Raw genomic sequence first — 13,346 nt, 5'->3', positions numbered from 1 at the left:
GTAAATTGCAGAGGGTAATGTTAAAAACTGTTATAAGTAACTGAAATAGCATCTATATAACAACTAAAATTCAAAGAAAAAATGTTCATGTAATATTTCTCTCTTTCACTTCTCCTATATTCCATGTACACTCATTGTACAACATGTATCTACAGGGCCAAATCCAACCATCAAACTCTTTAACCTGGTACTCCCAAGCAGAATAACCATTGTTAGCAACAAAATCATTTATATTATGAAACCTGTAAACAAAAGTAAATTCAGCACACTATGTGTAACAATGTGTATTGTATTACAACAGACAGACATCTTCAAACTGTAAATGCAAGCTGTGCACTACAGATCTTCAGCACTTCGTCTCATTTGCTTCAGACACCAGAGCTACGAGAACTTCATTTGTTTCAGACTTAGATGGAAACAGAGTTAAACGCATCAATGTCAAGCCACTGTACCTCTAAAAATACTATAAGCGGGAGATGTTTATATGAACAGTTAAAATCAAAACTGCCCACACAACTACCTTGTGAAAATTGCTAAATAAACAAAAAATAAATTTTAAAAAATAGTCAATCACTTAATCAATTAACTAACAAACTACATGTTGATGAGTAACTTTTATTTTTAAAGGACATACAATAATCATCTTAAATAAATTGAGACCACATTTCCTGAGACTGAAGTCATGTGTTTGAGTTGCGTTTGGTGTGTGTGTGTGTGTGTGTGTGTGTGTGTGTGTGTGCGTGTGCGTGTGTCTAGAGACTGAAGTCATGTGTGTTAGCTGTGTGTGTGTGTGTGTGTGTGTGTGTGTGTGTGTGTGTGTGTTTGTCTATATATATTTCTGTCATCTATTTTTGACAAAGGCCTTACTGGCCAAAAGGTTTATTTGTGACAATCTTTTTGTCGTGCCTATCTGCGACTCAGCATCTCCATTTGTATGGTGAGTGGCAAGTTTCCTTTCCATAATATTGTTACCTGCAGTTAGATTTATATGGTCATTCCACTTTAAACTGCTACGTACACACACTCCCAGACATTCAATGGATGTGACTATTTCCAGTGCTTCTTCTGAAATCATGATATTATAATAATTGATGGTGAAGAGTTCTCGGGCTTCCAGCCGGGTGGCGGTGTCTTCAAACTGCGACGTTTCGACGAGTGACATGATGAGTATGTCACTCGTCGAAACGTCGCAGTTTGAAGACACCGCCACCCGGCTGGAAGCCCGAGAACTCTTCGCCAGCTGTATACGCCGGGAAAGCATACATTCACATTTATAATAATTGATGTTTCTGCATATTAATGTACATTATATTACATTACATTTCTTTATGGTGAGAGTCAAGTGATAATCTCAGCACCAGTATCGATCTTCTGCATGTCTCCCTTCATTACGATACAGTATTATAGCAATATGACTTTTCTGTACATAAAAGCATCATTTGCAAAAAGCTTCATGGAAATTCTGACATTTGCAGCTTGTGAGTGTGTGTGTGTGTGTGTGTGTGTGTGTGTGTGTGTGTGTGTGTGTGTGTGTGTTTGTGGCTCTTTTCCAAAGTAGTTCCAATATGAAACCTACTACTGCTTTGTTTCATCAAAAGATGTCCCTGAAATTCCCAAATATCCCTTAACTAATTTTTGCTGTAAGTGAGAGCATGTTTTTCTTAACAAGTTTTTATTGCCACAAATGGAGTTACTTATGAATGACTATTCAAAGCTCAGTAAGAATTTATACTTTTAACAGTTCTTTAAATTAGAAGCTCCTCCCCCTCCCCCCACTGGAAATTCCTTAATTATCAACATCTGTCAGCATTCTGTGCCCTGACATGTCACTGTGTGACAATGTCAAGTTCCTCACAGGAACACAATTCGAAATGTTGTCATTGGTCTGTAATATCAATAGACTTTGACAGCAAATGATGCATCATGTTTCAAACTGAATTGTTTTGACACTTCAGAGTTTGTTAACTTGATGACACTGCAAGCAAATCAGCAACATACTACTTTGCACTGAAATTAGTAAAACAGGGCCAAAACTCAACATTTATTGTTGGTTTACAAGACCTGTGTTTAAATGTGGATCCAAATTTACTTTTTTAAAAAAATTTAAATCCACCTATGTGACTGATTCACAAGCACATTTTACACTCTATTACAATCATAACTGTGCAATAGGGAACTGATCTGCCTGAGAACCCACTGGCATTAATGAGGATTCCCTAGGTCAGCAAGGGCTTCAGAAGTAACTGAGAAACAAATATTACAACAATTCAAAGTACTCTTTCACCGTTCCTCATGCGACTCCACAATCGTTTCCAAACCAGATTCTCATGTTTGAACCAAAATTACTCACAAAATTTCTTTCTGTCAACAAACCGGTCAGCTTTTCATAGAGTCTCCAATACACTAAGTTTTTCAGAACTCTCTGAGAAATCTCAATTTCCAGACAAATCACTACCCTGCCACACTGACACAGCACTTCTCAAATTTTGGATGAGTTCTTGATGAAAGCCACGGACATGAACGGGCATGATTCATTCAACACTAGTTCTCAGAGAATTCAACTATGTCCAATAATGGTGATCAGAGAGTTTACTTTTAGGCACCACCCTATCACTCAACACTTATTTCACCACTTTCCAACAGTTAAACTGTGTTACAAGTGTCCTGCTCTGAGCAACAGACAATGGGGAATGCCGGGTAGTCATCTTCCAGTTCTCTGCTAACACTCTTAGCCTTGCTATAAGTGGACCAGTGTGGGGTGAACCACATGACAGCATTGGTCTGACATTATGGTAACAGACCATTCATAGTTGTAAATGTTAGGCAAGTGGTACATATGTGCAAGTGGTACATATGTAATGGCATATCATATGGTATCCCATTACAAAACAAACTTTGGCCAATGCTTCAACAACCATGAGAACACCTCCAAACTCTCAAAATTCTCATATGCAGTGCTTATCACATTCACAAACAAAGCAGACAACAACTACAGCTATTAAGAAATTTGTTTTTCATCGAAAGGATCCCACAAATTGTCTCCAGCAATGAGTTAATCTTCAATATTTTTACTTCCAGAATGGAATTCATCATACTGGTGACTGCTGCCCATTTTATACCGCCTGAAATGAGGTAGTAAATGGTTTGTATATACATTCAAAAATGGAAAGAGTAAAGTTGTATCACCTCTGCATCATAAAAATGGCCTCTTTTGCTTTTTGGCTTTTTACTAAGCTCATCAACAGCAAGTCTCCAATGGAGGTATGTAAGTTGGCACCACATGGGACCTCCTGAGCCCAACTTCACAGCAACATCAATACAGTCACCCACAGTACATTACTGTGTGGCCCATATCTGTGGCTCAGCACTGAGGTGGGTACCAGACATCATCATCTCTTGTACGGTCTACATGCTTCATGAGGTGACAGCCAACTAAGTAAAAGAAGTACTACATGATAACCAATTTTGTGTCTGCTGCCAGTAGCACCCAGGGGACAGAGTGCTGCCACCAGTGTTTACCATCTTAGTTGCCCCAAATATTAGCATATTAGCTTCTGATGGAAGTGCTTTGATAAAAAATACCAGCTTGTGTCATTTTTGGGTTTACTGATCATTCTGATAATAGTCTAAAATGTACAAGAATTACATCACTTGTAAGTGAACTCATTCAAGTGACATTTTCTTTTACATACATGAATTTTGATTGTGCTGTTTGCTATTACTGTAGTGGTTTTATTTCTACCATTTGACTTTAGATTTCCTATCAGTCCAACCTGGAAAGCTCTCTGGGCAATCGTTGTGAGAAGGAAGTAATGGAAACCGACCAAATACAGCAAATTATGCTCTCTGCATTTTTGAGACGAAAAAATAGCCTGATCATCAGTTTCATCAGTCTGTAATAAGGAAAATACTGGATTATGAAAGCAACTTTCTCACATTTTATACTTCTCTTCTTGGTTATTCAAAATGCAAAACAAAAATGAAGTTACATTAATGAGGCAAAATTGGGTGTTTTACTGGATCAAATATGCATTTAAGACTAGAAAAATATCTGAAAATGCCTTTCTGAGATCATGTCATTCACAGAAGCACTGTTACATTCACTCTAAGGGGCAGTCAAATGAAAACGAGATGGACATAAGGTAAGTAAGCAAACTGTTTACTATTTCAAAAGCGATTGCCATAATTGTTGATACATTTATCCCACTATGAGATACGATGGTCAATGCCTTCACGGAAAAATATTTGCGGTTGTCCACAGAACCATGATTGTACCCGGTTGTTCACCTCTTCATCCAAAGCAAATCAATGACCTCTAATGTTTTTCTTCAGGGCTCCAAAACATAGAGACATTGCATGGGGAGAGATCAAGTGTAACGGCTTCCGAACAAAACTTCTGCAGCACATGTTGCCAAGGTCGTTTAGGATGCAGAAGTTCCGCTGGGAAGCCCTTACACATCCACCGTACAATCCCAGTCTCTCCCCATGTGATTTCCATATCTTTTGGAGCCCTGAGGAAAGACATTTGGGTACAATCATGGTTCCATGGACAACAGCAAATATTTTTCCATGAAGGCATTGACCATCTTATTTCACAGTGGCATAAACATATTACTTTTGAAGTAATATACAGTTTACTTACTTTTTTTACATTATTTGACTGCCCCTTGTATTTAAAACAACTGTTGTGTGCACTCGACAGAAACTAAGAACAAGCAGCAAACATAAACAGTAGTCTGATAATGTTTCGGTGCAGCTAACATGGCGGCGATAGCTTCAAAGGAACATACAGTGTAAGTGTGTAGCATAATTTACTCTTATTACACTTGTCTGTTGGTGGTCAATAGAACTGGACCACTAACTGCCCGCCTTTTAGCCAAACCACCCAGCCTTCTAAGTCTACGCACAACAATAAGCTTACGCAAGAGCCATCTTTTTTGCAGTCACAGACAGTGTCTGCCTCCCTTCGTGTTTCACTGGTTTGTGACTCCTGTTGCATTAGGAGCTATGATACATTTTTCTATCTTAATTTTTTGATCCCTAAAAAAACTATTATAACTTCAGCTTTCACCAGTGTGATTTCCCTTATTGATAACCATTTTCCTCTCATTTTCATAGCTCTGAAATTAGTTTTCAACAACTGAAGTAAGTTATCCAACTGCTTCTTTATATTGCAATCAGCAGAAATCAGTTTATTGGTAACACTATGGAACACGTCTCCTTACCTATGTCAGATTTTACAGATACACTGATCTTTACATGGATCCATTGTGGGTTTACATCAAATGGACAGTTCATATTTAGATTTTGAATGAATTTTTTTTTTCTTACAACAATATGAGCTGTAGAAACTTACAAAGACCACTTAGAAACAAGTAATCCTAAACCTCATCGGTGTTAAAAATTGATAATGCTGCTTACAGCATAACAACATTGCAGTAAACCCAATATCAATCTTTTCTTCATAGAAAGAGGAAATTACTGTCTACAATACTTGAAAAAGCTTTATTGGAAAATATTTCCATCTTTGTACATTTTATGCTGTGTATCACAATTACAGTGGAACATTTCTGACAGTACCATCACTACAAAAACCGCAGAGTGGACACTCAAACTGTGGGTCTGCAAGCACATTAGCCTGTGAAGAGAAAAAATAAATCAGTTCACATAAAAAATTCAAATCTCATACCAAATTAATTTTAACAAGAAACTTTCCAAACTATGTGATCTTTAAACTATGATGTAACTAATGTCACTCACATTTTACAAGAGCCCTTCACAAAACATTTCAGCAAAGAGCAATGACAAGTTGATACTCTCGAATGTTACACAGCCATATAACTAAAATGCTATCCTAGAACACGGGATCAGTTGCAGTGCATGAAAAACAAAAATTCAATTTTCAATATTTTCTGGCATTTCTGACCAAATTAAAAAATTTAAAATGCTGTCAAAATCTACTCATTAAGAGGTATAATCTTATGTTAAAAGTTTAACAAAATAAGACAAGTACTACAATTAAAAATTTTGTTTGTCTTGAGGCAGCATAACTGATGGCATGCAAGTACATGGACTTCATTCATCCAATATTTGAGACTGACAACACTTAGCAACTTCCAGTAAAGTTTACACATTGTTTTCAGATAATTTCTCTTACTGATATCCCAGACAAAATGATCGAAGGTAAAATGTCTATCGCTTTCTACATTTTTGCTGTTCATCGTCAGGCAAGACATCAAGTCTTCTGACTGATTGTGGTGCTGCCCACCATGAATTCCTCTCCTGCGTCAAACTCTTCATCTCAGAGTAGCATTTGCAACCTATGTCCTCAATTATTTGCTGGATGTATTCCAAACGGTCCTCCTCTACAGTTTTTGTCCTCTACAGTTCCCTCTGGAACCATGGAAGACATGCCATGATGTCTTAACGGTCATCCCATCCCTTCTCCTTGTCAGTGTCTGCCACATATTCCTTTCCTCTCTGATTCCGCACAGAACCTCCTCATTCCTTACCTTATCAAACCCCTAATTTTCGACCTTCATCTGTAGAACCACATCTCAAATGTTTGGATTCTCTTCTGTCCGGTTTTCCCACAGTCCAAGCTTTCTACCATACAATGCTGTGCTCCCAACGTACATTCTCAAAAATTTCTACCTCAAAGTAGGGCTATGTTTGATACTACTAGACTTCTCTTCGCCAGAAAAGCACTTTAAGCCAATGCTAGTCTGCTTTTGATGTCCTCCTTGCTTCATCCATCATTGGTTATTCTGCTGTCTATGTAGCAGAATTCCTTAACTTCTTCATGCCCATCAATCCTGATGTTAAGTTTCTCACCGTTCTCATTTCTGCTACTTCTCATTACTTTCATCTTTCTTTGGTTTATTATTAATCCATATTCTGTACTCATTACAATGTTCATCCCATTCTGTAGACCATATAATTCTTCTTCACTTTCATTGAAGATAGCAATGTCATCAATGAATCATATCATTGATATTCTTTCACCTTGACTTTTAATCCCACTCCTAAACCTTTCTTTCATTTCCATCATTGCTTCATCAATGTATAGACTGAATAGTACATCCCTGTCTTACACCTTTTTTAATCCAAGCACTTGGTTCTTGGTCGTCTACTCTTATTATTCTCTTTTGGGTCTTGTACATATTGTATATTACATGTCTCTCCCTATACCTTACCCCTATTTTTCTCAGAATTTCAAACATTTTGTACCATATAACATTGTCGAACATTTTTTCCAAGTCGACAAATCCTATGAACGTGTCTTGATTTTCTTTAGTTTTGGTTCCATTATCAACCGTAGCATCAGAATTGTCTCTCTGGTGCCTTCGTTTTTCCTAAAGCCAAACTGATTGTCATCTAACAGAACCTCAGTTTATTGCTTATTTACTACTACCTCTCTTCGCAATTCACTTTTCATGCAAAATCTAAATATATCACTTAATGTAACTGCAAAATCATCTCATTATATGACACATCAAAGACAGGGCTACCTGTGAAACCAGTCATGTGATTTACAAGCTAAGCTGCAACCACTGTGCTTCATTCTATGTAGGCATGACAACCAACAAGCTGTCTGTCTACAGGAATGGCCACCGACAAACTGTGGTCAAGAAACAAGTGGATTACCCTGTCGCTGAACACGCGGCCAAACATGATAGCCCTCATTTCAGTCCTTCCCACCAACACCAACTTTTCCGAATCGCACAGGTGGGAACTTTCCCTACCATACATCCTGTGTTTCCGTAACCCTCCTGGCCTCAAACTTCATTAGTCACTGTCCTCACCCATCTAGCCCCCTCCGTGTTCCCATTCCAGCACTACACAGCCATCAATTTCACTGCCACACCCAGTCTTTTAATTTCTTTCTATTTCCCTCCTTTCCACAACCCCCCCCCCCCTTTCTCTCCTGTCCTTCGTCTAAACTGCAGCACTTCACTGTCTGCCACCCCCACCATACTATCCCTCCCCCTCTCCACTCCAGCCTCCTCCTTACTCCCACCCAGTTGCCACTATCATCATGCACTGGTGCTGCTGCTCGCAGTGTGGTTTCAGTTGCTCGAGACTGCAGACGTGTGTGCAAGTTGCATTTGGGTGAGTGTGTGTGTGCGTGTGTGTATGTGTTTCTATTGTTGACAAAGGCCTTAATGGCCGAAAGTTACAATTGTGTGAATCTTTTTGTTGTGCCTATCACGACTCAGCACCTCTGCTATATGGTAAGTAGCAACTTTCCTTCTCAAATATTGTTACATTTCATCCTGAATTTTCCATTGTTTGATTTGAGTTTAGGAGATATATCATAAACATTGAGATGCATGAAAAACTAGCTTGTGCTTAAAATAAAGCACAAATTACCTATTTCATATCCATCCAGTGTTTCATTATGAGAGCTCTTAGCGACTTCCAACAGACTTTAAGGATAATTTGAAATCTTCCGTAAACTTTTTCTCATTTACATGCTTAAAGACAAATATTTAACACGTGAACTCATTTGTAAAATAATCAGAGGTATGAAGATGTTTTGTACATAGGAGTTCAATTCTTTAAAGAATTGGAATTTACTAGTAATTTTAGAACAGCACTGACAATTTATTAAATACTAACAATAATAATACAAATGAACAGAAAAATTTGACATTAGATGTCAAAATTAGATTCTGTGCCTTGGTCCACAGCAACAGAAAAGAGATGGTACTGGGTTCTTAGTGCCAAACAGTAAGTAGTAATGGTAGTAGTAGTAGTAGTGGTGGTGGTGGTGGTGGTGGTGGTGGTGGTGGTGGTGATAATAATAATAATAATAATAATAATAAAAGCAGTAGCAGCAGCAGCAGCAGCAGCAGCAGTAGTAGTAGCAGTAGCAGTAGTAGTTTTATTCATACAGGACCACTTTTACAAGGATGTTGCACATGCAGACATTTACATACTTACATTTCTAGTTTGGCAAGGATGGGAGACATATCACCCATGGTGTTAGAGTAGGAATCACCACAATATTTGCCTGAAGTAATTTAAGAAAACCACAGAAAACCTAAATCAGGATGGGGAATAAAGCCTTCCAAATACAAGAACAGTGACTTAACCAGGATGTATACAGACAAGAAAAAAGAATCCCGGATTTCCCGGTTAAAATTACACTTTCTCTCGGGTGAAAATACACTTTTTCCATGTTAAGTGACAGTATACTTTTCCTCGGAACTGTAAAACTTATCAATCCTTTGAATAGTTATGGTTTTATACACCAGCGTAGAACTTCCCAGACCTTTAGAAAACCAAACCCAGTAAAAAAAAAAAACATACACAGCATTACTACAAGAAAAGCAAAGCTTCCACGTGCAATATTGGTCTCGAAGATTAATAAGCTGCAAGAGAAGCTAAGCTTTCACATATAATGTTGATTTCTTTTTTGCGCATGTTACACTTTAAGGTACATCACACAAATGTGTCAGTAAAATTTTTAATAAAGACATAAATGTCTGATCTTATGAGCTCAAAATTTTTCTAAATGTACATCCTCAAAGACTTGATTTTTAAATGAGAGTCAAACGTTCTGTGATTTAAGAAATTCATCGCACATAAAAAGAAATTTACTTTGAAATTAATGCTTTTCAAACAACCATTCGCAATATTTTCCCGTGACCTGTTAGAAATAGGTTCGTTTCAGTAGTTGTCAGAGAGTGCCAGAAACAGGCGTCACTGCACTTGCGCAGCTACGATGATGCAGAGAGCCCGTATGTTCGTAGGTGTAAAACATTAAAAGATCTTACACTATGTCATAAAAGAAACAAGACATCAGAGGATACTCCAAAAACATCAGATGCACAACAGATTCTTTTTTTTTGCAAGTTTGATATCAGTTTATATTCCAGCCACCTGGTAAAAATATATTTGTTGAGTGGAAGTGTGACAGTGCTTTAAGTATGTACTTCACTCAGATAATAAAAGGTAGAACAATTACCTTGAAAAATTTGCAGCGTTCACCTTTCTACGGTAATCTCCCATTTCAGTTCATGGTTTGAAAATTAAAAGTGCATTTGACACAAAACCTAATTTTCCTCCACTGGTCAGAAACATTTCATAAATGCATTAATAAAATAGAAGAAATTTTCATTCATGGCTTGGTAGAACATATCTAAATTTAAAAGATATGCTCACTTTCTTCTGTTCTATGTATTGTAGTCCAAAAGAAAGTGTATTGTTTTTTACTTTAGATGTATTAATACCTTGCAGTCTGCAGAACTACAGGTCCTTATCAGATTTTTCTGTTACCTGTGTGTCTGTAGTGAGACATTGTCCTATTGAAATCGACACCTTTACTCCCTAATTAGATCCATCTCTCCACTCATTGGGTGTAGTATGTGAACTGTGAATATATGTTTCACCGAATTTTATGGACATGTCAAATTTCTGTGCAAATACAAAAGTTTTTCACAGACACATATCTCCAATAACCAGTAACAGAAAGAAGGCAATCTGACAAAAATTGCAGTTACTTGGTTTTGGTCAATAGTAGACATGACACTGAAGCATACACAAGCAGAAAATCAGAACTGTGCTCCTCGAAGATGGTGTTTAGTTCAAAAACAAGTTTTACATTAAAGAACAAAAAAAAGTAAAATAAAAAGAGAGAGAGAATGGCTAGCCAGTACTTATTTTCATGGGATGAAGTACTGGTGATAGAAATATTTAAAAGACAAAACATTACAAGTCACCCACATATTGGATAGATGAGTGGAAACAAAGAAAAAACAGTTTTACATGATAGAAAAAAATATAAATTAAAAAAGAGAGAGAATTTTCATGGGATGAAGTATTGGCGAAAGACACATTAAAAGCGGAAACATTATGAGAGCCATCCACCTGTTGCAAAGATGAGGGGAATCAAAGGAGGAGGAGGAGGATGCTTTAGAAAGAGTAGAAGGTCAAAGAGCATTGTACCAGCTTCAGTCTACAGATGAAATAAAGACAGTGGTGACAAACAAAAGCTAGATACAAGAAAACAAATGAGAAATTCAATAAAGGGTGCAATTAAAAACTGGAAAGAAGATGGGGAAAGAATGAGAAATTGGGTCTTGCCACCCTGTCACACATATCAATGGAAGATGTGGAATATCAATGAGTGCCATCATGTATAAGTCAAGTGAGGGCACTATCAGCAACAAAAAAAAAAAGAGCATCTCTTACGAATTGACCATGTGAGACCAAATAGCCATCCTATTTAACCCTAAGTGGGCACGATCTCGTTCTCAATCTCTGTGTCTCAGCCAATGCTGTGTTCTGATCTTAACCAATGCTTCCCTAGATGACAATGTTGTATTTATGGACTCTGCTGGATAACAATTCAAACTGCTCTTACGGTTGTCCAAGTCATTATGCCTGTGTGAGAATGCTACAGTGAAATTACACTTTGACAACGATGACCAGCCATATTTATTCAACTAAGCAAATTAAGTAACTACTGCATTGCATTCCACCACCGTCTAACAAGATACACCTGTGTTCCTATCTGGCAACTTGCCCATATTCACTTTAATCTGGGAGGACAGTGAATTAGTTGCCCATGTTCTTTTAATTTTCTTGTAGCTAATTAGAATTATTTTATTTTAGTGTAAACTTTTTGCTTCATGTTATGACGTACACATGTAAGTGTAACAAATAACTGTTGCCATGGCAGAGAAAATCACGAAACTGATGACAACAATGGGATGAACTGGTAAAAGCTTTGACATTTTCAATGCTCACACATTCACAAGTGTTGCACAGCTTTTCCAACTTTTCAACCATTCAAAGATGCACAGGAAGGTTGGTAAATGAACCACAAACAATTAGCACTGGATTTTCAGGCAAGTGATACTAAGTTTGTGGACTGTCAGTGGGCATTTATGTTGTCAACCAATCCGCAACTATATTACTTAGTACAATGTCGGTTTCCCCATTGGTGATGTCTTCGTCAAATACTTCTGTCATACTTTCAGAATATTTTCCCACCAACATGCATATAGTAGAAGCCCATTTAGAATTTTTGCAACATCCCAAATCTGATTTCAAAAGCTGCACTTTGTGACTGCCAACTTTCAAGGTTCAAGCAGAAAGTGATAATTTATGTCTGTGTGTGGACAACCTATACTGAAAGTTAAATTCAATATGTGGTAATCCAGAACACACAGTCCACTGCCTGCATCAGTGGGCCTTGTATTTATCACACTATCAGTAAACTATACTCTACTATCCACAAAATATTCCTGCAGACAACCTGTCTCAACTTCCTATGAGCTCAGACTCGGATTTCAATAGGAATCAAGCAGTCTGTTTCCAGATGGCTACCCAAATCCTTGGAAGACATTCCAATCAATTCTAGAGGTGTTGCAGCAGCATCCACCTTCGAAGGATTTATATACCAGTATAGAACTTTCCAGTACTTTACGATATGTAATCAACAAAAAACAATGCCTTTTGGAGAGATCTTTGAAGTGCAGCAAAATCTACACTGCAAAATTTCGTAATACAAAAGTATAAACTGGAATTCCAGCAATTATACCACACTAGATTCTGCAGCACTGACATCAAGATGGTGAGACACACTTCTGTCAGCCAATCGTAGCTCATGTTACATGATCTAACCAACCAATGACAGCAGATATTCAGGGCATTGGAAATGTGTTGCAGTAAGCCAATAGCAACATCATGTTAAGTAGTATGAACACACAAATAGAGAAAGTTAATAGTTTAAATTAATATAAACACAGTATAACCACAAGAAAAGCTAACCTTTCACATATAATACTGACTGTCAAAACTTTCTGCTGTTTTTTTCCAAGGGTTTGGTTAGGCAGGGTCCTAGCAGCAACAGCTTAAATTGCAGCAGCTGAATATTTTCGACAAGCATGATTATAAATTTCACCATCTCTATTGCTTAGGAAAGGACTAAAATAAATATGAAAAACTAACCTGGAAACTTGGTCTTTTTAGCATATATTACCTTGTTAAGATGCATCAAAAACAAATGTCCCAGTAAAATTTTACATATTGCCATAGATGGCTGGACTTGTGGGTCAGAAATTTTTCTAAGTTGCTGGTCCTCAGCGTTAAGTTTTGAATTAGAGTCTAACATTCTGCGATTTAAGAAATTCATCACACAGTCTCACATGTAACATAATTCATCCTGCATAAAAGCAAATTTAGTCTGAAAGTAAGACTTTTGAACCCACCAGTTGCAATATTTTCCCGTGACCTGTTAAAAATGTAAACAGTTGTGAAGTCATGTTCATTGAAATGAGGCACACAAAAAACAGGCATCAAAAGCAGTTTGTTGTTACAAATTACTGCATAGT

General features: G+C 37.3%; 1 protein-coding gene across 1 annotated transcript in view; it reads right to left on the bottom strand.

Annotated features, from left to right (window-relative positions):
- Positions 1-5,383: 5,383 nt before the first annotated feature.
- LOC126100556 (peroxisome biogenesis factor 2) overlaps positions 5,384-13,346 on the bottom strand; it is a 112,057-nt gene continuing 104,094 nt past the window's right edge. Inside the window, exon 6 of the mRNA XM_049911174.1 lies at positions 5,384-5,638. Within this exon, the coding sequence (XP_049767131.1) occupies positions 5,555-5,638 (84 nt within the window). The 3' untranslated portion in view covers positions 5,384-5,554. The remainder of the gene's footprint in view (positions 5,639-13,346) is intronic.

Source organism: Schistocerca cancellata, chromosome 9 (assembly GCF_023864275.1).
Source record: "Schistocerca cancellata isolate TAMUIC-IGC-003103 chromosome 9, iqSchCanc2.1, whole genome shotgun sequence".
Lineage (NCBI taxonomy): Eukaryota > Metazoa > Arthropoda > Insecta > Orthoptera > Acrididae > Schistocerca > Schistocerca cancellata.
Note: the sequence above shows the minus strand (reverse complement) of the source record. Positions and strands in the feature narration are given on the sequence as shown.